Source organism: Cherax quadricarinatus, chromosome 43, assembly GCF_038502225.1.
Source record: "Cherax quadricarinatus isolate ZL_2023a chromosome 43, ASM3850222v1, whole genome shotgun sequence".
NCBI classification, from domain to species: Eukaryota; Metazoa; Arthropoda; class Malacostraca; order Decapoda; family Parastacidae; genus Cherax; species Cherax quadricarinatus.
This window is the reverse complement of record NC_091334.1, coordinates 2,669,755-2,694,818: the sequence shown is the minus strand read 5'-3', so window position 1 is coordinate 2,694,818 and position 25,064 is coordinate 2,669,755. Positions and strand designations below refer to the sequence as shown.

The following is a 25,064-nucleotide window of genomic DNA, read 5'->3' as shown; positions in this document are numbered from 1 at the left end:
CTCTGCAATGTACAGGCCAACCCCCCCCTTTTGCCTGTTCACTCTGTCACATCTGTATAGGTTGTAACCTGGGATCCATATTTCATTGTCCAAGTGATCCTTTATGTGGGTCTCAGTGAAAGCCGCGAACATTGCCTTTGCCTCTGCAAGCAGTCCACGGATGAAAGGTATTTTGTTGTTTGTTGCTGGCTTTAGACCCTGTATATTTGCAAAGAAGAATGTTATCGGACTGGTGGTATTGTTGGTACTGGGGGGGGATTTTTTTTCCGGCATTAGTATCTGTATCTGTTGGTTTGGAGTGGAGGCCATCGACTGTGGTTCCACTCCAGGAATGACTGGATTTGGTGTACGATTTCTGCCATTTCCTGCCAGTTTTTTTTCCTTCCTGGCACTAAAAAACCTCTCCCTCTTGAGTGGCTGTGGCTACCCAGGTTTTCCCATGGCCTGGATGTTTTGTATCTTTTTGTCCCCTTTAGATGGTATGCCTGGCAATTTAAGTTATAGCACAGTCTTTCCTGTACTGAAGAGGTACACATTTCAGGGTGAAAAAGCTTACAGGAAGGGAGTTTGCATTTTCCTGTTGTCATATGGGCATGGCATTTTCTAGGGTGGTCATAGTTGCACGTCCCATCTGTTTTTCCAGATTTCCCATGCCAGCAGATACCAAGTGCATAGTATGTGCAGAGGCTTGGTTTCCGCTTGCCTTGGGTTTCTGTGACTGTATTCCCTGTTGGTGCATGTTTCCCTGTAGGTGAAGATGCAGTACCAGCTGTCCCAGCTCTAAGTCAATTAAAGCGGTCTATGGGAGCCTATAAGGGGCGCCTGAGCAAAGCATGTGAGGAGTGTCATATGGCCAGGCAAGATCAGGACGTAGACTGGGAGGAACTAGAGAGTTGCCTGAAACCTTTGGAGCAAAGACTGGAGGCCTTTGAGAGATCATTTATCCTTTATGAGACAGAGGCCTATACTACAGGTGAGTCTGAATATACGGTCGAAGTAGCACGGACAGACTATGACGAACGAAGGGCAGAGTGTAAAGCAGAGATGAGACTCTGCAGGCAGTTAATAAAGACTTTGAAGGCCGGTACAGCAGGGGCAGCAAATGTTTCAAAGAACACGAACAACAGCACGCCTGTTAATGTGTTGCCCAGATTGCCCCAGTTGAATTTACCAACGTTTGACGGAACCTTAACAGAGTACATTGCTTTCTGGGATCAGTTTAGAGCCCAGATAGATGACAGAAATGATTTGTCAGATGCCGTCAAGTTGCAGTATTTGCGGTCGCAGCTCAAGGGTAAAGCCTTAGATCTGGTCCGGCACTACCCGATTACTGACACTAATTACCAACATGCCAAAGACCAATTAGAAGACATGTTTGGCAACACTGAGGAGATAAAGGTAGCTATACTTTATCGGTTGTTGGATCTAGAGGCTTGCCGACATGACCGTCAAAGTCTAGAGAAGTTCCGTATTGAGGTTATGAGCTTGACCAATAGTTTCAGAGATTTGCATGATGAGAATGATTCAAAATGGATCCTTAGCCAGGTGATTCAGAGGAAACTGGCTAGCATGACAGTGCATGAGTTACACTTAAAACATCGGACGAATAGGTTCACGATAAACCAAATTGTTGAAGGGTTAAGGGATCTCGTATCTCACCTGAGCATAGGTCAGGGGGAGAAATTACCTGCCAAGGAGAAGTCGGTCGACTTCCCCAGACATTCGAGAGATAGACCTAAACCACCTCCCACTAAAGTAGGCACGTATTATGCCCAGGGCGAACCCTCCACCCACAGGGCCAAGGGAGAAGCCACTAAAGCTGCCAGTATGAGACGGTGCATGTTTTGTGATGAAGAACACGCTAGTTCAGGGTGTTCAAGCTTCACCACCTATAACCAAAGGGTTCAACGGCTAAGAGAGTTGAGACTTTGTTTCAAGTGTTGTGGAGAACATTTTGCCAGGGACTGTAACACCATGCTCAGGGAGTGTCGGGGCTGCCGGAAGGGAAAGCACCACAGTGCACTGTGTCCTAATGATGCCGGATTAGCACAAGTTAAGGAGAGCAAACCGCAAGAAAGGGCGGAGAGCAAGAACAAGTCAGAAGTAACGATGAGTGTGGTGAGTACGGCACCGAGAATTTGTTCTGGTGAGCAATTTCAAGGCTCGGTGGCCTTGCCCACCGTAATGGCGGTGGTCGCGAACGGGAAGAAGTCTGAAACAACCCGTTTGTTCTTCAACAGTGGGGCACAGAGATCCTTCATAGCGGAGAGTCTAGCCACTAGGTTGAAGCTGGAGACAGTTGGTAAAGTTGACATGAAGGTGGAAGGGTTTGGTGGGGAAGTCCCACGCAGGTCTTATCCAGTAGTCAATGTGACGGTCAGGTTAGCCGGGCATCGACGGGAAATTTCAGCCTTGATGGTGAAGAGGCTGCCCAATATCATTACCACTAGGGGACTGGCTGCAGCAGTCAAACGTTTGAGGGAGTTGGGTGTGAAGCTAGCAGAACCAGACATTGCTACAGACAATGTTAGTAATGTAGGCATCTTGGTAGGAGGGGATTACCTAGACGAGTTCATGTCTACGAGAAGGGTTATCAAGGAAGGTGTGGGCCTGTACAGGACTCCAGCGGGGTACATCGTAGGAGGCAGAATACCAGCTCACTTCCCTGCGACCCCGGGAAAGGAGGGCTCTGGTATTACAGCGACTGAGGCTGTACTGGTGATGCGGATTGGTGTGCACAAAGGCCTGTCAGAGGCGCAAGTTGGCATATCCGACAGTGAGCCGGTCCATAAACTATGGGACCTGGATGTAGTAGGTATTAAAGGTGACCAGCCGCCCCCCGAACACGAAGAGACGTATCGAGATTACTTGAACCATGTGCAGTTCAGGGATGGGCAGTATTGGGTGCGACTCCCATGGAAACCGGGCCACCCAACGCTGCCCACTAATTTCAAGAGGGCACGTGGTCAGTTGAATTCATTGGTGAACAACCTGACCAAGAAGGGTCTGGTGGGGAAATATGATGATATTATTAAGGAACAGCTGGCCCTTGGGTTCATCGAGAAAGTGCCCAATGCCAGCCCTGGGGAAAACACCCATTATCTTCCACACATGGCAGTCACCAAGGAGTCGGTAACCACTCCCATCAGAGTAGTCTTCAACTGCAGCTCGCAGGCGAGTCCCCGAGAGCCATCGTTGAACGACTGTCTGCTCACAGGGCCCTCCCTGACGCAGAAATTAGCAGATGTGTTGTTGAGATTCAGGATGGAACAGTACGCCTATGCGGCAGACATTAGCAAAGCCTTCCTACGTATTGGGTTGCAGCCACAGGATAGGGACTACACAAGGTTCTTGTGGTTGGCTAACAGGGAGGTGCCCAAGCAAGGGTAAGATACCTATAGATTCAGGGCAGTGTTGTTTGGTGCCACTAGTTCACCATTCCTATTACAGGCTACCATAGACTACCACCTTGTGAACTGTAACAGCCCGCTTAAAGAATTACTGAAGACCCTATTTTATGTAGACAACATGCAGGGTACCACCTCAGATGAAAGGCTGTTGATGGATATTTACCGAGAGTCTAATCAGGAGATGCTCTCGGCTAACATGCCATTGAGAGAATGGGTGACAAACAATCCAACGTTGCGGGGCATGGTGGAACGTGACTATACTGGCTACTCAGTGCCTGAGGTAACATCGGTGTTGGGATTGGAGTGGGAAATCAAGGAAGACAGACTTAGGCTAAAGAGGAAGCCTGATGGGGAAGGGAAGCTGACCAGGAGGTCTTTGCTGAGCGAAGTGCAGACTGCCTTCGATCCTTTGGGTTTGTTGACACCCATCACCATTCGAGGGAGGATGCTAGTACAACAGACCTGGGAGCTGAACCTAGGTTGGGACGACCCACTGCCAGAAACAGTCTGCCAGGAGTGGGATCTGGTTAACAAAGACCTAGCGGAATTGCACGAGTTCACATTCCCCAGGTCCATCGGGTGCACCGGGCGGGATTATGACTTGCACGTCTTTTGTGATGCCTCCTCCAGGGCCTATGGGGCAGTAGCGTATTTGGTGGCCGGGGACCAAGTCAATCTGGTCACCAGTCGTGCGCGGGTGACACCCCTGAAGGATTGCTCGATCCCAAAGCTAGAGCTCACGGCGATGTTGCTGGGAGCAAGACTGGGTAAGTACGTAGAGGAGGTGTTAAGTAATCTGAGGGTGACACACACCTATGTATGGACAGACTCGGAGGTGGCCTTACAGTAGGTCCAGAATGACAGGTCTAAGCTCCCCTATGTCAAGAATCGGGTAAAGGAGATACGGGAACTACAGTCAACGTCAACAATTCTGTATGTGCCTACAGATCAAAACCCAGCCGACCTGATAAGCCGAGGGGTGACACACAGAAAGTTGAGTAAAAGCGAGCTTTGGTTCAAAGGCCCAGACTGGTTACCGGCAAGGGATTGCTGGCCGGAGCAGAAATTCGTGGAGACAATCAGCAGCATAGTACATTTTGCGGGGGAACACAACACTGAATTATTTGACCCCAGGCGCTACTCCTCGTGGAGAAAACTTATAGGAGTCACGGAAATGGTATTTCGATTCGTGAGGAAGCTGCATGACAAGGTAAGCCAGGGTCGACAGTTGTCTCTAGTGGGTCCCAGAGAATATTGGATAAGGCAGTACCAAAGGGGGAGGTTTCCAGGAGTGCTGGAAGTACTTGCGACCCGGCAGCAGGTTATGGCGTCAGGACGCGTGTCCAACGATGACGACTCAGGGAACAGCAAATTGGTTCACTCATTGGGATTGTTCCTAGATCATGCGGGGCTAATAAGATGCAGGGGAAGAATACAAAACTCTGAGCTCAGCTATGGGGCCAAACATCCCGTGCTGCTGGGAAAGGAGGGATGGGCGACAGAGCTATTGATACAAGATGCCCATCAGAGGACCTTACATGGGGGGTTTGGAGATACCCTCACCTGCCTACGTCAGAATTACTGGGTACTGAAGGGTCGAGCTGCCGTCAAAAGGGTGCTAAAGAGTTGCACGGTCTGCCGGCGGTACGATGGGAGGACCCTACCCTACCCAGGTCCACCACCGCTGCCTCAGGAGCGGGTACATAGTGACAGGCCCTTTGAGACTGTAGGAATAGACTATACTGGGGCTATCACATTGAAGAACCCAGGAGACGTTAAGGAGGGCCCTCAGAAAGTATATGTCTGCCTGTTTACCTGTGCCACTACTCGAGCGGTGCATTTGGAGTTGGCAGAAGATATGACGACAGAGACTTTCGTGAAGTTGTTCAGGAGGTTTACTGCCAGATTCTCGTGCCCGCGATTGATTATCTCGGACAATGGCACAAGCTTTAGGGCGGCCGATAAAGTTTTCAGGAATCTTAGGGACAACGGAGAAGTACGAGAACACCTAAAGAGAATAGAGTGCGAGTGGAGGTTCATAGCTCCCAGGGCACCCTGGCAAGGGGGATTCTATGAACGCATGGTGGGCACAGTCAAAAGGTGCATTCGGAAGGTCTTGCACGGCAGGAGGGTGAGCTGTGATGAACTGAGGACAGTGTTAGTTGAGATAGAGGCAAGAGTTAATAACAGGCCTCTGACCTACGTACAAAATGGGATTGACGAGCAAGAAGCTCTCACCCCCAATCACATGCTGTTTGGAAGAAGGATTGAGCCCTTCCCCGCAATTTTGAGTCAGTCTTCCAAGGAGCTGGATTATTATGGGCCAGATGGTCCCCCCATCAATGAAGAACTGCACAGGAGTCACAACAGACTGGTGAACATCCTGGACAAATGGAACCAGGTGTGGCGCAGGGATTACTTGACAACCTTGCGGGAACATTTCTATGGTGCCGACCCCGAGGCGAATAAGATGATGCTAAGTGAAGGGGACCTGGTGCTGGTAGAATCCGAGGCGCCGAGGGCATACTGGCCTCTTGGCCTGGTAGTGTCAACCCACCCAGACAAGGCTGGGCGGTTGAGAATGGTGAAAGTGAGAATGAACGGTGTCGAGACTATAAGACCCATCAACAGGCTTTTGCCTCTCGAGGTCCACATGGTGGGACCGGGACATGAGAAATCAGACCAGAGGTTGAGCAAGCTGAGCGGCCGGACGACCCGTCGAACGGCGCTCGAGTCCAGGGCCCACTGGGGGGGCCTGCGGGAGGCAGACTTGATCTAGACTTAGCGCCTACCTTCGCCGGCGGGAGGATGTGGAAATTTATTTGGTCCAAATAGTTCCACAGCTCAGATCCAGCACGAGTGTCTGGTCGTCTGAGCCGAGCGGCCCTTAAACCCTCCCAAACACGGCATTCTCTGGTTGGCGGTTGGTAAGCTTATTTAATTTATAGATTTACTCTTCAGTGAAGTAGGAGGTAGGTTTACTGGTAGTACACTCATATTAGGTTTACTAAGGCATCTGTAGATAATGATAGAGTAGACCTAAGACCTTAACATAGGTAGTAATAGGCCGATAATGTAGGCAAACATTAGGATAAGTTAGCTAGGGAGAACTGGCAGCCCTAGCTTGAATGGCAGGGCGCAGGTCACAAAGACAGAATAGCGTCCTTCTTACGATAGACTTCGACTGGACAAGACGTGCCGTGAACATCAGGCGGCGCCCCCACGTGTCTTCACATCTGAGACCTGGGGAAATCTGGTAGAGACACCTCGATGTACCGTAGATGATCTCCTCCATCAGCCCATACAGTAAGACGAGATATTCACCTTTTCCCGTAGGATCTGGCCAGTGACTTAGGAGATTGTGGGTTGAGTTAACTGAGGGCTCGGCGTGCTACAGAGAGAGTATGCCCAGTAAGTACCAGCGTCTCAGAGTCGTCTGAAGCTAGCGTCTGAGTCTGCATAGTTATACTAGGGGATACATACCCTCTTGGATATAGGAATTTCTGAGGTGCAGGCAGGACACTAATAACGATTGAATATTGCAGGAATTAATGCTCCCGGTTGCACGTGGTTCCCAAGGGGAAGTCCAAGGGGGCTAAAGCTAGGCTTAGGAAGTTGAAGATCAGGATATATGCTGCAACACCAAGTAAGTTAGTCCTTTATACGTGCATGCAGGCGAGGTTTCTTGCAATACCAATCATTTGTGAAAATCTGTCCTATAAGCCACTTGTGAGGCTGAGGTACCCACCTCAGAGCTCGGTGTCAACAGAGTTTGCCAGGGTAGGCGACTCACTTGGAGGCAGTCCACACAAATTTTCACAGGACCTTAGAAAACTTGTCTAACCATATTGTAAGATGGATGAGTGGAACAAACTCCCGAGTACAGTTATTGAGGCTAAAACATTGTGTAGTTTTAAAAATAGGTTAGATAAATACATGAGTGGGTGTGGGTGGGTGTGAGTTGACCTGACTAGCTTGTGCTGCTGGGTCTGGTGCAGTGCTCCATCCTTGAGTGGAGATGACCTGGCTGGGTGGGTCATTGGTCTAATTCGGGGGGGTAAACATTGACCTGCTCCGCTTGGGTCAGTAGGCCTGTTGCAGTGTTCCTTCTTTCTTATGTTCTTATAAGAAGCTCAATTGTCGCTGCTCGACAATTGGTCGAGGCTCCATTCTTCAGGCCCACCTAGGAATATGAAAAGCCGGTTGTTGTTTACTCAGTTGATTCAGTGCCTGGGTGTCTGGCTCTGCTGGAGTTTCAATGTGGAAGTCCACCAGACATACTTGGAAATTTATTATTCCCAGTTTCCCTCTCGGAAGAAACTGTGTTTCTTTTATAATTCTCTCTCAGAGTTGAATTAGTTTAGTTGTGTCGTATGAGCGGCTAGTTTATGTGCACTCCGCGCTCATCCTGTGAACGATAGAGTTAAAAACAGGATTACAATGGTCACAATGTCTTTATCAGACCCCGCTGAACATTGTTACATTACACAAAAATATATCACACTCATTTCATAATTACAGTTTCTTCATATAGTTAGTGAACATAAGTTTTTTTTTTAGTGAACATAATACAATGTAGAGGTACACTATCAAAATTATTTAAGTATCTCATTGGTTTAGGAAAACACGTTAGTACACACTAGGACATATTTATTGGAAAACGTTTCGGTCCTGAGACCTTGATCACTTCTAACATACAGAGGTTAAAAGACAGCATATATAGGCGGAGAGTGAGGTGTGAGTGACGCATTGTGACCTGAAGAATGACATATTGGGATGAGGACGGGTAGACGATGAGATCATGTGACTCCCATGTTGCTAGGTAGGTGGTGCTAATGTTTTAGAAATTTTGTGGTTTCCAGTGTTACATTCTATTGTGTTGGTGACGGCGATTAGCGAAGCTTCTACACACCGTCGGCGTCTAAGGTCTTGTTCGGTCAGAAGATGTGCCTAGTCCCAGTTCATCAAATGCCCCGTGGAGTCTCTGTGGAGGACACAGGCGTACCTTATGTCATCTCTGTTATTGGCATTTCGATGCTCTTTCAGGCGGACCGCAAGGTCTGTCTCGCCTACATATTTCTTGAGACAGAATCCATAAGGAATGGTGTAGACGCCTGCTGTGGAAGTTAGAGGTGTGGGGCTGCGTTTCATAGTGAGGTCTTTGATAGATGATGTGTTTATGGTGGAAACATTTATGTTACTCTTAGCAAGTGCCCGGCGAGTATTAGTGGCAACATCACCACATGGAAGCACTATGAACTGCTTGGAGGGCTGTTCCATGGGCGGTTTGTTGAGGATAGTTTGTGCCTTGAGTCTGCAATCTCCGATGAAGAAAGATGGAAACTGAAGACGTGTAAAGGCTTGTGTTATGTAAATACATTCTTCTTCAAGAAAACAAGGGCTGGAGATGCGAAGAGCTCTCAAGAAAAAGCCACTGAGGACTCCTCTTTAAGTGCGGGTGTCTTGGTGTGAATAGAAGTATATAAGATCGTCCTTGTTGATAGGTTTTCTATACACTTTGAAGAGAAGTTTGTCACTGTCGGGAGATCTGCACTGGAGGACGTCGAAGAAAGGACGTTTGTCATTTTTTCGAGTTCAAGTGTAAACTTTATTGATGGTTCGACTGCATTGATCTTGTTGAGGAGGACCTGGATATTGAGACGTCTCGGATAGAAAACCAATATATCATCGTATCTTAGCCAGGTAACTATGTTGGGAATGAGCATGAGGGTATGAGAATGTTGGGAATGTCGGTATTTACTACCAAGGTTTATACCAAGTATCTCATTACCACTAAAACATTAGTCATTATAGGTTTGCAGTCTCTTGAAGAATGATTCATTCATTTAGTTGATGCAAAATGTTTATAGTCACAATTATTATTATTAAATATTAGCCGGTATTCTCCCGGCCCGGGCCTTTTCCAAGTGGTGGCCCGGCCTTGGCTCCCTCTTTAGGGAGTGTCTGAGACCTAAGTCTCCCATGGGAGGAGGCACAAGTACCTCCTCATCTTTGGGACCAACTGTCCCCAGGCCTAGCCACAAGCTAGGCCTCTCTGGTCTGTCATCCCCGCCCCAAGGAGGATAATGGGAATGACAGTCTTATGAGCTAAAGGCTCGGGCTCGGGCACCTACCCTACCCTAGAAAGGCTGGGCATGGTGTCGATCTATAGTCACAATTTTTATTAAATATTCGCCGGTATTCTCCCGGCCCGGGCCTTTTCCAAGTGGTGGCCCGGCCTTGGCTCCCTCTTTAGGGAGTGTCTGAGACCTAAGTCTCCCATGGGAGGAGGCACAAGTACCTCCTCATCTTTGGGACCAACTGTCCCCAGGCCTAGCCACAAGCTAGGCCTCTCTGGTCTGCCATCCCCGCCCCAAGGGGGCAAATGGGAATGACAGTCTTGTGAGCTAAAGGCTCGGGCTCAGGCACCTACCCTACCCTAGAAGGGTTAGGCATGGTGTCGATCTATATAGTCACAAGATTCCAGACGTCTTATCATTAACACTTTTTTTTATATATATCCTATAAGATTTGTATGGAGGTGTCTCTGAAAGGTTGGAAGTCTGGACACTAAGATATATATTATGAAAATTATTATAATAATAATTATTATTATTATTATTATTATTATTATTATTATTATTATTATTATTATTATTAGAGCAAATCACCTGCAGGAGGCTTACAGGGCATCACCTGAATTATTACCTGCATGCAATTTGGTAGGTGGGACTTAGTCACAGCACGTCGCCAAACTGTCACTCCCTCAAAGCCCACTCCCAACCACTCTCACAGAAAGCTAGACCTGACATTAAATTAATAATTATAATATTAAAACCAGCTACTCTGGTAAATTGAAGTTGTGAACTGTATGTGATTTGGCTTGCTGGGTACACAAAATAAAATTAGTATTAACACTTACCATTTAATTACTGTAGATGGATCACACCACAACACCTGCCTAACACCTAGACTCTACACTGGCCAGCTAGAGATCTAAATGCAAGGACTAATGGTGTACTTCCCTGTGAGTGATGTTCTGTTATCTTCCACCATTCACACGTAATTCTTGAGGTCCCACAAATTTCCTGTCCAAATTCTTCAACAGAGGACATTAACATGAGTTCCTTTTACATATTCAGCCCGAGAAGCCCCAATTTGGCCATGAAAATGCCAGATTATTAGTTGAACTTTTCACGATAACCAGTGCCTACAAATTACAAATGGTATCTCCCTGGCATCACTCAGCAGCTGTTCTATGCCCCCCTCACTTGAAATTTCTCAAAAGGGTCAAATCAACATCATATTTTATTACACAATTGTTTTATTCAAATTTACACATGCTAAAGTTAGGAAAATCCAAAATTTTCCACACTGGCCTCTTTGAATCCTTCTGGGACAGTATTTATGGCTATGGACGAATTCATTGTGTGTGCATTGGGAACTGGTAATTCAGAGGCGCCATCTTTTAGGAATTTGGACGAGATATTACCGGAACCGGTGCTCTTAGTAGGGGTTTAATTTACATAGTTCTTTACGTACGAAGTCATAAGGTATACCTACTAGTTGACAACTGCTCGAGGTGACTCCCTTATCAATGTAATATGTTTTAAATTTATCAGAGTCTGTGTTCAAAGAATTTGATGCAACTGGCAGTTTACTTACTAGTGTTGATGCCACAGAAGTGTAGTATGAAGTAAAACAATTTGTCAATTTGTCTCGTGGCATAATTCGTTATCAATTTATAGCCCTGTGTTAGATCTAATTGTGGATTTATGACTATACCCCAACTGTTTTAGCTGTTGCCAGAGCTTTCTGGGGTTATTCTTGTACTCTTCGCCTTTGCTCCTTGAATGAGCTTCTGTACTATGTTCCTAACTCTCTGGAATTCATTTAGCGCTGCAATATCCTGCCTGTTTATCTTAAATCTTTTTTAGCAATTATTCCCTGAATTTCACATTATCTAATACCTCAGTAGTCATCCAGGGTTTGGTTCTTCGTTGAATCCTAACCTCTTTAACTGGTGCAGTGAACTCGGGAATTTTTCTCAGGCATCATTTACGTCCGTGCAACTTATTATCAATGTCCAATCACAATCACAATTTTGTAGCCTATTTACCAGTATTTTTTTGCTGTAGTTTCTAGTTGACCTCATTTTAATTGTCCTGTGTAGGCCTGTCCGATCCCTAATGATTTTCCTGGTACAGTAAATGATCAGATGATCTCTAAGACCTGTTGTATTGACGCCTGACTGACTAATGTCAGCAGAGCGATTACAAAGGATGTGGTCTAATATGTTGGCTGAGAACCGTGTAATCCAGGTTGGTTCATTAATTAAATGAATGTAACTATATAATCCAGGAATTTGCTTATATCTGTTACATAGCCCATTATTTTGCTGTTGGAAAGAGATAATGAAGTCTCCCAATATCAATGTCTCAGAAACGCTATGTAAGAAATGATCTAGTGCCTATGTAAGAAATGATCTAGTGCCTATGTAAGAAATGATCTAGTGCCTGTGTAAGAAATGATCTAGTGCCTGTGTAAGAAATGATCTAGTGCCTGTGTAAGAAATGATCTAGTGCCTATGTAAGAAATGATCTAGTGCCTGTGTAAGAAATGATCTAGTGCCTATGTAAGAAATGATCTAGTGCCTATGTAAGAAATGATCTAGTGCCTGTGTAAGAAATGATCTAGTGCCTGTGTAAGAAATGATCTAGTGCCTGTGTAAGAAATGATCTAGTGCCTATGTAAGAAATGATCTAGTGCCTATGTAAGAAATGATCTAGTGCCTGTGTAAGAAATGATCTAGTGCCTGTGTAAGAAATGATCTAGTGCCTGTGTAAGAAATGATCTAGTGCCTATGTAAGAAATGATCTAGTGCCTGTGTAAGAAATGATCTAGTGCCTATGTAAGAAATGATCTAGTGCCTATGTAAGAAATGATCTAGTGCCTGTGTAAGAAATGATCTAGTGCCTGTGTAAGAAATGATCTAGTGCCTGTGTAAGAAATGATCTAGTGCCTATGTAAGAAATGATCTAGTGCCTATGTAAGAAATGATCTAGTGCCTATGTAAGAAATGATCTAGCCTACTACCTAAGACCTGATCTGAATGATAATAAATTGGAGACTATGGCTTGAGGTGTTGTTACCCAAGACAACCAATCCTAGTAGGAACTAGTTACCGCCCCCCACTCATGATCAATTCTTGTCCGGAATTGATTATGGGTGGGGGGGCGATAACTAGTTCCTACTAGAATTGGTTTAGTCTCGGGTAACAATACCTCAAGCCATAGTCTCCAATTTATCATTCAAATCAGGTCTTGGGTAGTAGGCTAGATCATTTCTTACATAGGCATATACCCTACCGCTATTTCTATTTCTAACTAAGTGCTTTATGTTGTAACCTATTCTGACTTCGTCGTCAGTCACCGTGGCATCCAACCAAGATTCAGAAACGGATATAACTGCTGCCCTAGTTATCTTAGCTAGAATCCTAATCTCTGACATCTTGGGTAAGAGTGACCTCGCGTTGACATGAATAAAGTGAAGGCCTGTTTTCTTGAAGCAGTCATAATCATCAATATTTGGCATGGGGTCATTTGTGTTAAGAAGGTTAAGTAACTCAATGTCAGCACTACTAAAGGGTAAATAGGTTAGAGTGCATTTATTACAAATATTAAAATGACCAAACATATAACCATTATGCACCCACTGCTTACACGTTTTACATATGATGTGGTGGTCTGGTGGTGGTCTGGTGGCTAAAGCTCCCGCTTCACACACGGAGGGCCCGGGTTCGATTCCCGGCGGGTGGAAATTCCGACACGTTTCCTTACACCTATTGTCCTGTTCACCTAGCAGCAAATAGGTACCTGGGTGTTAGTCGACTGGTGTGGGTCGCATCCTTGGGGACAAGATTAAGGACCCCAATGGAAATAAGTTAGACAGTCCACGATGACGCACTGACTTTCTTGGGTTATCCTGGGTGGCTAACCTTCTGGGGTTAAAAATCCGAACAAAATCTTATCTTATCTTACTGTTCTTTCGTATCTTGGTAGTGTGTAAACATTTGTCTGGTGTTATTTGAGGTAACTGTATTATTTCTGTGGTCTTACGATGGCCTATGCATGCATTACAGACAAAGTTAAGGTTAGCATTCCTAGGTACTAGTCCGTCGTCACTAATTTTATCCGTACTCCTTATGTGCACCCACTCTTCACATATATCACAGTTTATCGCCCGACTGCTGCTACCGACACTCTAACCGCTGATTACAGGGACACCTAATCTGCCTGGTTTGCATCTGTACATTAGCAAAAAGAGCTGTGCGCCAATGTTTTCTTTTTATTTATTTATTTATTTTATGGGTATGAAGTATGCCATACCTTGCGGCGATAGTGACATTTACGTTTCTGATATAACGACATTTGTGGGGTTTTCACTGTCCAGGGTGCCATTACTCCAGTAGCCTTTTCCAGTCCCTTTGATTGATTTGCCCGAAATACTCTGCATAACAAGCGGCTTACTATATAGTAGTATGTCATTGATGTCAGCTAGGCCTGTAAACTTTGCACATGTACTTACCTGGAGAGGGTTTCTGGGGTCAACGCCTCCGCGGCCCGGTCTGAGACCAGGCCTCATGGTGGATCAGGGTCTGATCAACCAGGCTGTTACTGCTGGCCGCACGCAAGCTGACGTACGAACCACAGCCCGGATGGTCAGGTACTGACTTTAGGTGCCTGTCCAGTGCCTTCTTGAAGACAGCCAGGGGTCTGTTGGTAATCCCCCTTATGTATGCTGGGAGGCAACTGAACAGTCTTGGGCCCCGAACACTTGTAGAAATAAAGATTTTTTTAAATATGTTGGCCATCTCCCACCAAGCAGGGTGACCCTAAAAGAAAGAAAAACCCAAAAAGAAAGCATGAACTTTCATCATTCAACACTTTCACCATCACTCATTCATAAACGCTGTCTTTACAGAGGCTCCCAGATAAGAAAGTTTAGATGCCCCTCCAAACTGCCAATATCCCAAACCCCTCCTTTAAAGTGCAGGTATTACACTTCTCATTTCCAGGACTCAAGTCCAGCTAACCGGTTTCCCTGAATCCCTTCACAAAATATTACCCTGCTCACACTCCAACAGCTCGTCAGGACACAAAAACCATTCGTCTCCATTCACTCCTATATAACACACTCATGCACGCTTGCTGGAAGTCCAGGCCCCTCGCCCACGAACTACCTTTACCCCTTCCCTCCAACCTTTTCGGGGATGACCCCTACCTTGCTTTCTTTCCCCAATAGATTTATACACTCTCCAAGTCATTCAGCTTTGTTCCATTCTCTCTAAATGATCAAACCACCTCAACAGCCCCTCTTCAGCCCTCTGACTGATACTTTTAGTAACTTAACACCTCATCCTAATTTTCACACTACGAATTCTCTGCATAATATTTACACCACACATTGCCCTTAGACATCTCCACTGCCTCCAGCTGCCTCCTCGCTGCAGCATTTACAACCCAAACTTCACACCCATATAAGAGTGTTGGTATAACTACACTCTCGTACATCCTTTCTTTGCCTCCATGGATAACGTTCTTTGTCTCTGCAGATACCTCAATGCACCACTCACCTTTTTTCCTTCATCAATTCTATGGTTAACCTCATCCTTCATAAACCCATCCGCTGACAAGTCAACTCCCAAATATCTGAAAACATTCACTTCTTCCATACTCCCTCCCTCCAGTGTGATAACCAATTTTTCTTTATCTAAATAGCTTGATACCCTCATCGCCTTACTCTTATCTTTGTTCATTTTCTACTTTTACACGCCCTCCCAAACTTGTCCACTAACCTTGGCAACTTTTCTTTAGAATCCCCCAAAAGCACAGTATCATCAGCAAAAAGTAACTGTGTCAACTCCCATTTTGTATTTGATATTGTTAAATAAACTTAATACATTATTCCCTGATTCCCGGGTTGCAGGACTCAGAAAGTCATAAGGTTTAGAAGCCCTTAACAACCCCAACAATAACACCACACGTCGTGGCCTGATGCCCGGGGTATTTTACTGTATTTTGGGCATCCTACTCTCTCCTTCACTGTAACAGCTGACAACCCACGGAGCAAGTAGAAGAAAATAGGGAAAAGAAGACAAGATGAGCAGTAAGAGGAAACATCCATCTAGCGAGGGCAAACCTAATGCTTCTATCTGTGAGCTGCTACTGGGTGAGGATGTATTTTTATATATATAAATGTCAGGTTATCCTAGTTTTTCATCATAATGACCAAACAAAACTCCTGAAGAGCGAAACGTTGCCACAATAAAATGTCACATTAATTGAATGTGTCCTTTCACCTAACATATTTGTATACGTAAGAGGGAGTACCAGTAGACCCTAGACTGTCTTCAAGAGGAAGCTGACCAGCCGGGTTGTGCTTTGTACGTTGGTCTGCATGCAGTCAGCAGTAACAGTCTGGTTGATCAGGCCCTGATCCACCATGTTATACCAGAAATCTCTCCGGAAAGCACCCTGGATCAACAGGCACAAAAAAGGGAGGAACTAATGAGGCTTTGTGAAAAGTACTCATCGTTTAGTTAGTTAGTTTAATATGTTTATTATGCACCCCATACCCATCCTGTGGGCGGTAGTCAAAGGATTACAGAGGTACATAATGGGTCCAGGGACTGGACTCCAAAGTTTTGATAGCTGAGCAAGTTACAGAGGTAATGAACTCACAATTTACAAAAGTAATGAACTCACAATTTACAAAGGTAACGAACTCACAATTTACAAAGGTAATGAACTCCAGGTAGGTCTGGTCACAATCATGACAAGTTACAAAGGTATTTACAGATTACAGAGGTACGTAATGGGTCCAGTGACTGGGCCCCCAAAGTTTTGATAGCTGAACTAGGTACAAAGGTAATGAGCTCACAAGTTACAAAGGTAATGAATACTGTAAGAATTGTTACTTATGTTTATACATGGCTACAATCATGAACAAATTATAGTGTAATGAGCAATTCATACTTCCACACCCGGTCACAACTATAATGAGTTATTGGTGCAAATATTGATTGTTGAGTCACACACACACACACACACACACACACACACACACACACACGCACGCAACCCATCGAACCAACAGATAACTGATCCCACTAAAAATGAAAATACCCGGAGTTCATATACACAAACAATGAGGAACTAATCAGAGACTAACAGTTACAAAAACAATATACTCTGACAACAACATCATACAAGTACAAACAAATATTAACTCAGAGTTAGGGAACTGCAGCACTAATGAAAGAGAAGGGATGTTCAGTAAGTTTAAAGTCCAACAACCATAGGAAAAAATAAACCAAGAGCTATCAGACATATCTTGGGAGTCAGACATGAACACCCTAAGTCCCCACCCTGCTTAGAGAAGCTGAACATAGAAGTATACAAGGTCTGTATTAAATATGTATCATTGAGGAAGCCCAGAAGATCAGTTATAGAGAGTGTAGAAGATGGTACAAAAGAAGAAAATGGATTGCTAAATTGCTTAATAAAAACACAAATATGCCAAGATATCACTGAATTAGAGCAAAAACTTAGGATGTCATACCTAACAGAAGAAGTACAAAGGGAACAAAGGGCCATAGAGGATATTACCTGGAGTTTACCTGGAGAGAGTTTCGGGGGTCAACGCCCCCGTGGCCCGGTCTGTGACCAGGCCTCCTGGTGGATCAGCCCCTGATCAACCAGGCTGTTGCTGCTGGCTGCACGCAAACCAACGTACGAGCCACAGCCCGGCTGATCAGGAACTGACTTTAGGTGCTTGTCCAGTGCCAGCTTGAAGACTGCCAGGGGTCTGTTGGTAATCCCCCTTATGTGTGCTGGGAGGCAGTTGAACAGTCTCGGGCCCCTGACACTTATTGTATGGTCTCTTAACGTGCTAGTGACACCCCTGCTTTTCATTGGGGGGATGGTGCATCGTCTGCCAAGTCTTTTGCTTTCGTAGTGAGTGATTTTCGTGTGCAAGTTCGGTACTAGTCCCTCTAGGATTTTCCAGGTGTATATAATCATGTATCTCTCCCTCCTGCATTCCAGGAGAAATCCAAAATATTTCTATTCCTATGCAAAAATCCAATCTAAGAATTACCTGTGGAATTGGACCATTATTGAGAGAGACTCGTATACTGACAATGAACAGAAAATGAGTGAAATCCTAGAAGAACAGTATGAGTCGGTGTTCAGCAACCCACTAAATGACAGCAAGGTAGAGAATGCAGAAACATTTGTAACTCCAGCAGAAGACCACGGAGCCCAACTAACTGACATTAGTACAAATCTCGTAGATTTTGAAAAAGAAATGGATAACATGCCCACTCATTCAGCTCCTGGACCAGATTCATGGAATGCTCTATTTATAAAGAAGTGCAAAGAACCACTAGCATGAGCCCTCAGTATTCTTTGGAGACAGAGCCTGGATCTAGGTGAAATACTGAAGACCTTAAAGAGTGCAGACATAGCTCCTTTGTATAAGGGAGGTAGTAGAGCACTAGCTAAAAATTACAGACCAGTAGTCCTAACTTCTCACATCATAAAAATCTTTGAAAGAATAATGAGATGGCAAATTACAGTACAAATTTCATGGACCAGCATAACCCAAACCAGCATGGTTTTAGAGCAGGACGATCATGCCTCTCACAGCTGCTGAACCATTATGACAGAATTACGGAGGCATTGGAAGATGACCAAAGTGTAAATGTGATTTACACAGATTTTGCAAAGGCATTTGACATATGCAATCATGGAGTGATAGCACACAAAATGGGGGCCATAGGCATTACAGGGATGGTAGGCAGATGGATTTTCGGGTTCCTAACACACACAACATAGAAAGGAATAGTGAACAGAGCAAAATCCAGCATCAGCAAGGCAAAAAGCTCAGTGCCCCAAGGCATTGTCCTGGCACCTCTGCTGTTTCTCATATTCATAGCAGACATGGATAAAAACACCCATCACAGTTTTGTATCATTTGCAGATGACACTAAAATAAGCATGAAAGTCACTACAGTAGAAGACACTGGAAAATTACAGGAAGACATAAGCAGGGTTTTCCAGTGGGCAGTGGAGAACAACATGATATTCAATGGTGATAAGTTCCAGCTGCTTAGGTATGGAAGGAATGAAGAACTCAAAAGGAACACTGTAGTATACAAAACTCAAGAGGGTCATCAAATAGAGAGAGAGGAACACGTAAAAGACTTTGGAATAATTACGTCAGCTGACCTTTCTTTTAAAGAACGTAAGACAAAAATCACGACAACCAGGAGGATGACGGGGTGGGTATTGAGAACTTTTAAAACAAGGGAAATAATATCAGTGGTGACTTTCTTCAAATTGCTAGTGCTCCTTCATTTTAGAATATTGCTCATTGCTGATGACCCAGTTCAAAGCAGGAGAAATTTCAGGGCTGGAGCAAATACAGTGGTCCCTCAATTATCGTCCTTAATCCATTCCTGGAAGTGGAACTATTATCGAAATAGACGATTTTCGAATCAATTTTCCCCATAAGAAATAATGTAAATACAATTAATCCGTTCCTGACACCAGAAGTATTAAAACAAAAAATTTTTTTTACATGAAATATAGATGTAGTACATATACAATACAATGGGACATGATAACACTTACCTTTATTGGCGATTCTTCTTAGTGTATGGAAGACTGGAGGAGGAAATCCCCACTAGCATTAGCACAGAACATGAGCGTCAGCCTGTCTTTCATAGGCTTGTGTCCTGGGAGTGCCTTTTCTTCCTGAGTAATGTAGGTCCTCTTTGGCGCTTTCTTCCAAAAGAGGCCTGTTTCGTCACAATTGAACACTTGTTCAGGTTTCAATTCTTCAGTACGCTTCTTAAATCTCTCAAACTAGCCTTTGCTGGCCTTAAATTCACTCACATCACCACTAGTTGCGGGCAATTTCTTTACCAAATCGTCATGCAACTGCCTAGCCTTTTCACAAATAATCTCCTGCTATTTGTTTCTCGTATATCCACACCAATAATAACTTCTCAACATCTTCGAGTACTGGTGATCTCATTTTTGTCAGCATATTTACCCCCTTTGCAACAACAGCTTCCTTGATTTCCTTTTTCTTGGCTATGATGGAAGATATGGTTGTACGGGATTTGTTATACATCCTGGCCAGTTCACCCACACATACGCCACTTTCATATTGTTCAATGATGTTTTTCTTAAATTCAGTTGTATTTCTCACCTTCTTTACCAAAGGCTTGGCACTAGGAGCTTTCTTTGGAGCCATGGTAGCTTATTTAGCACTTGCAAGAACTAAAATGAATGGAATATTATGAAATACTATTTTGTATGAACATGTGAGGGGACCATCGCTCACTGGTAAACAATGGCACACTGGCTGGGAAGGGAGGACGACGCGGCTCAGAGCCGTGAGTACACGTCCAGGGCGAAAGACGATTAGTGAGTTAACGGACCATTTGCGAGCCAATGTTTAGACGAAATAACGCGACTATTTCTGAAATGGACGACTTTCAGGCCGGACGATTATTGAGGGACCACTGTACAGAGAGCGTTTATGGCACACATTGAGCCAGTAAAACACTTAAATTACAGTGGACCCTCAGCTAACGATATTAATCCATTCCTGAAAGCTCATCGTTAGCTGAATTAATTTTCGCCATAAGAAATAATGGAAATCAAATTAATCCGTGCAAGACACCACAAAGTATGAAAAAAATTTTTTTTACCACATGAAATATTAATTTTAATACACACAAACTGACACTTACCTTTATTGAAGATCTGGTGATGATTGATGGGATGGGAGGAGGGGAGAGTATAGAAGTTGTTAATGTTTAGAAGGGGAATCCCCTTCCATTAGGACTTTAGGTAGCACGTCCTTTTCCGGGGTTACTTCCCTTCTTCTTTTAATGCCACTAGGACCAGCTGACCATGGTGCAGCAACAGCTGACTTTGGTGCAGCAGCAGCTGACCGTGGTGCAGCAACAGATGACTGTGGTGCAGCAGCAGCTAACTGTGGTGCAGCAGCAGCTGACTGTGGTGCAACAGCAGCTCACCATGGTTCAGCAACAGCTGACTGGTGCAGCAACAGCTGACTGTGGTGCAGCAATAGCTGATGGTGGTGTAGCAGCAGCTGACTGTGGTGCAGCAGCAGCTGACCATGGTGCAGCAGCAGCTGACTGTGGTGCTACAGTAGCTGACTGGTGCAGCAACAGCTGACCGTGGTGCAGCAACAGCTGACCGTGGTGCAGCAACAGCTGACCGTGGTGCAGCAACAGTCGACTGTGGTGCAACAACAGCTGACGGTGGTGCAGCAGCAGCTGACCGTGGTACGATAGTACATATTTCTCACCGTTTTTACCACAGGGTTGGCACTAGAAGCTTTCCTTGGGCCCATGGTGGCTTATTTAGCAGTTGCAAGCACTATAAACAATGGAATAAAACAAAATGTATCGAATGTATGCATGCAACCGGCCACCCTGGCTTGTAAACAATGACGGCAGGGCTGGATGGACAGGTTTGGGACTAGTCATGTTGGTCAGAAACAGCTGATGCTGGTGCAGCAGCAGCTGACTGTGGTGCAACAGCAGCTGACTGTGGTTCAGCAACAGCTGACTGGTGCAGCAACAGCTGACCATGGTTCAGCAGCAGCTGACCGTGGTGCAGCAGCAGCTGACCGTGGTGCAGCAGCAGTTGACTGTGGTGCAGCAACAGCTGATGGTGGTGCAGCAGCAGCTGACTGTGGTACGATAGTACGTATTTCCCACCCTTTTTACATATGATCGCTTGAGAGATGGTATCTCCTATCTGTTTTTCGTTTATCCACACCAATAACAGTCTCTCAACATCTTCGAGTACTTGTGATCTCTGTTTCGAAAACAAACTTGTACCTTTTGCAAGACAAGCTTCCTTGATTGCCATTTTGTTGGCCACAATAGTAGCGATAACCTGGCCAGCTCTGAGACACTCACTCCACTTTTGTACTTAGCAATTATCTCTTTCTTCATTTCCATAGTAATTTTCACCTTTTTTACCACACAGTTGGCACTAGAAGCTTTCTTGGGGCCCATGGTGGCTTATTTTGCAAACAATCACTAAAAACGCTGTGATAATATGAAATGTTTCGATTGTATGCATGGATGCGACCGCACTGGCTGGCTTGTAAATACTGGCACCCACGGGACAACTGAGGCGCGCTAAGGCCACACGTGGATGCGTCTTGAATGAATCGCGTTGGGTGAGTTTTTTAGTGCTAGCTGAGGCAAAATTTTGCATTAAAATGTATCATTAGCTGGATTTAACATTAGCTGATGCCATTGTTAGCTGAGGGTCCACTGTACTTGGAATGCCTTAAAGTCTTGAACATGTGTTCACTGGAGCGAAGGAGAGATACATGATAATATATACATGTACAGTAGACCCAACTCACAAAATCGTAATGACACATTTGCAAACAAACCATATGATGGGAGAGGTTAGAACCTGCTATCAGAGAGTCATGTTGATGGCTTTGAGAGGATTTGAGTAGAGTTTGTCACGGCCACGCTAGCAGGAGATTCGTCTGTAAAAACTTGCATTTGTGATCAGTGGTGCCTATGCTAACCTTCCTATGGTGTATAAATATACCTTGTTGGATGAATCTCAACACCTGAACCCCATTCTCTTTGCTGACGACACGACTTATGTCATCTCTCACCCTAATCTTGCCACCCTCAACACCATTGTTAAAGAGGAGCTGATCAAAATATTGACTTGGATGACAGCCAATAAACTTATGCTTAACACTGACAAAACCTACTACATTATGTTTGGTAGCAGAGCAGGAGATGTGCAAATTAACATTAAGATTGACAACACTCTAATTGCCAGGCATAATGAGGGCAAATTCCTAGGCCTATACCTCGACAACAACCTGAACTTCAGCACCCATATCCAACACATAACCAAAAAAGTATCCAAAACGGTTGGGATCCTCTCCAAGATACGATACTACGTGCCGCAAACTGCCCTTCTCACACTATACCATTCACTTATATATCCATACCTCACCTATGCTATCTGTGCTTGGGGTTCAACTTCAGCAACACACCTAAAGCCAATAATAACCCAACAAAAAGCCGCAGTAAGAATAATCACCAAATCCCATCCCTGGCAACACACCCCCCCACTCTTCATAGATCTAAACTTACTCCCTGCTCAGTACATCCACACTTACTACTGTGCAATCTACATGTACAGGACCTTAAATTCCAATATTAACCTTGACCTAAAACGCTTTCTTGATAGTTGTGACAGAACCCACAGGCATAACACCAGACACAAACATCTCTATGACATTCCCCGTGTCCGACTAAACCTTTACAAAAATTCAATGTATGTCAAAGGCCCTAAAATCTGGAACACCCTACCTGAAAATTCTAAAACTGCAGACATATTCATCACCTTCAAAACTACCATCAGAAAACATCTTATCTCCCTGATACACCCTGTCAACTAATTACACGAATACCACCTGGTGGTTAACACTTACACTCACTCACCCATTTGACCATAAACAGAAATATCAATCTCAATCTCAAAATAATGAATCTTAACTAGTCATAAGTTGGCCTGTGATACTCCAATACTGAAACTATGTATAGTGCCAAAACAAAAGCATTCACATTGCTAAACTCACAAACTAGTATTTAGTCACTTAGCCATAATACCAACTTTCCTCATAATTTTGTAATATTTTAAACTTAAGATTTAATTTAAGTCTGCCCGAAATGCCTAGCCATGCTAGGTGTTCTAGTGGTACACTCTGTATTATTTTACTACATGTAAACCACACAATAACCAAATTCTGTAAACTCAGCATTGTAAACCTTATAGAGAATAAACTTTGAATTTGAATTTGAATTTGAAAATCTTACTGTAGCTAGCTGGGCCAGTGGCTAACACATCGGTCTGGAGTTTTATGACTCTCTGATCGCGGGTTCAAACCCCACCCGTGGTATGGTTTGTTTACAGTACACCGTTATATTACATGGTAGTTACGTTCCTGAAAACACTGTGTTAAGTAAATCCCTGTTAGATCAACAGAAGAACTTATGGCAAAAATAGGGTTATGTTCCTGGGAGCCCCCAAAAGGCCAAACAACTTTTTTTTAGACCACGTCTTCCAGAAATAAAAGTGAATATGTAATTGTTGTTCATTGTTGTGATGTACTATGCTGTTTTTACTGCTTAGAACTACAAATTCAAAAGAAATAATAGTATTTCTTACCTTAAATTGTGGGTGCTGGTGTTTGTGGATGATTGTCAAGAGAGTGGAGAGTTATGCTGTGGCCCTACTGGGCTGAGGCAGATGGTAGAGATTCTGGTACTGAAATCGATGGTTGTACTGGAGTGTGCATAAATTCTGTAATGAATTTCTGGACCATTTTACCCTGCAGCACATTATACAGTTGATGGTAAGTCATCAGCTGCTCTAGACACTATTTCAGAGCACTGCTTCTAGATTTGTCAGGGTCCTCTTCAGTGAAAAAGTCTAACATTAAGTCAGTAAGTCAGTCAATAAGTCAGTAAGTAGGTCAGTAAGTAGGTCAGTAAGTAGGTCAGTAAGTAGGTCAGTAAGTAGGTCAGTAAGTAAGTCAGTAAGTAAGTCAGTAAGTCAGTAAGTAAGTCAGTAAGTAAGTCAGTAAGTAAGTCAGTAAGTAAGTCAGTAAGTAAGTCTGTAATTAAGTCAGTAAGTCAGTCAGTAAGTCAGTGAGATGACACCCTGGATTGTTCATTACACAAACTTGTATATTTACTTCATTCTTTTTAACTGTACAAACTGAAGCTTCATTAAGGCCATAGGCGCTCTCTTTTCTAATATCTCTATTTTCTTTGTAACTCCAAGACTTAAATGCCTAAACTTTTTTTTTGCCACTTTCAGCAACACTCATATGCCTACTGGGTGCCACAATTGCTTGGCAGATACAAGATATGGCAGTTAAAAAATCAAAACACTATTCACTAACATAGCTAACTCCTAGGAGAGAATCGTACTGGACAGTATTCACTAAGGCTGGAATGGGGGTGTCAGGGGATGGCGGTGGGTCTCCCCTATTGACACAATGGCCTCACCAAAATATTTTCCCTGGCCTCAAATGGAACCGTGTTAAGTTAATTTTACCAAGTGTTGTATAAAATTATGACCAATTTTTCAATAGTGTAATAACCAAAACATGGCAAATATATCTGTGTAATATAACAGTATACTCTACCTGGAAAGTACATACTCGAGGGCCTGATCCCAAATCTGCACACTGCTATAACATACTGGAGTGAGAAATATGGGAGGAAGTGTAAAATAAACCCAATGAAGAACAGGGGTTCGGTGGGGACAATAAGGAAACACTGTATCAACATTTGTGGCCCCAGACTATTCAACATCTTACCTGAAGATATCAGAAACATGGCTGGAACAAGTGTAGAAGCCTTCAAGAGGTAACTGGACAAGTATCTTCAACAGGGACCAGATCAACCAGACTGTGATGGATATGTGGGGCAGTGGGCCTCCAGCAGCAACAGCCTGGTTGACCAGGCAAGCACCAGACAGGCCTGGG

The 25,064-nt window shown here is 44.3% G+C and overlaps 1 protein-coding gene across 1 annotated transcript in view; it reads left to right on the top strand.

The window, feature by feature from the left end:
- The first annotated feature begins 15,427 nt into the window (after positions 1 to 15,427).
- Positions 15,428 to 25,064, top strand: part of LOC128694360 (DNA polymerase beta-like) — a 90,897-nt gene continuing 81,260 nt past the window's right edge. The window contains exon 1 of the mRNA XM_070093507.1: positions 15,428 to 15,641. Within this exon, the coding sequence (XP_069949608.1) occupies positions 15,572 to 15,641 (70 nt within the window). The 5' untranslated portion in view covers positions 15,428 to 15,571. The remainder of the gene's footprint in view (positions 15,642 to 25,064) is intronic.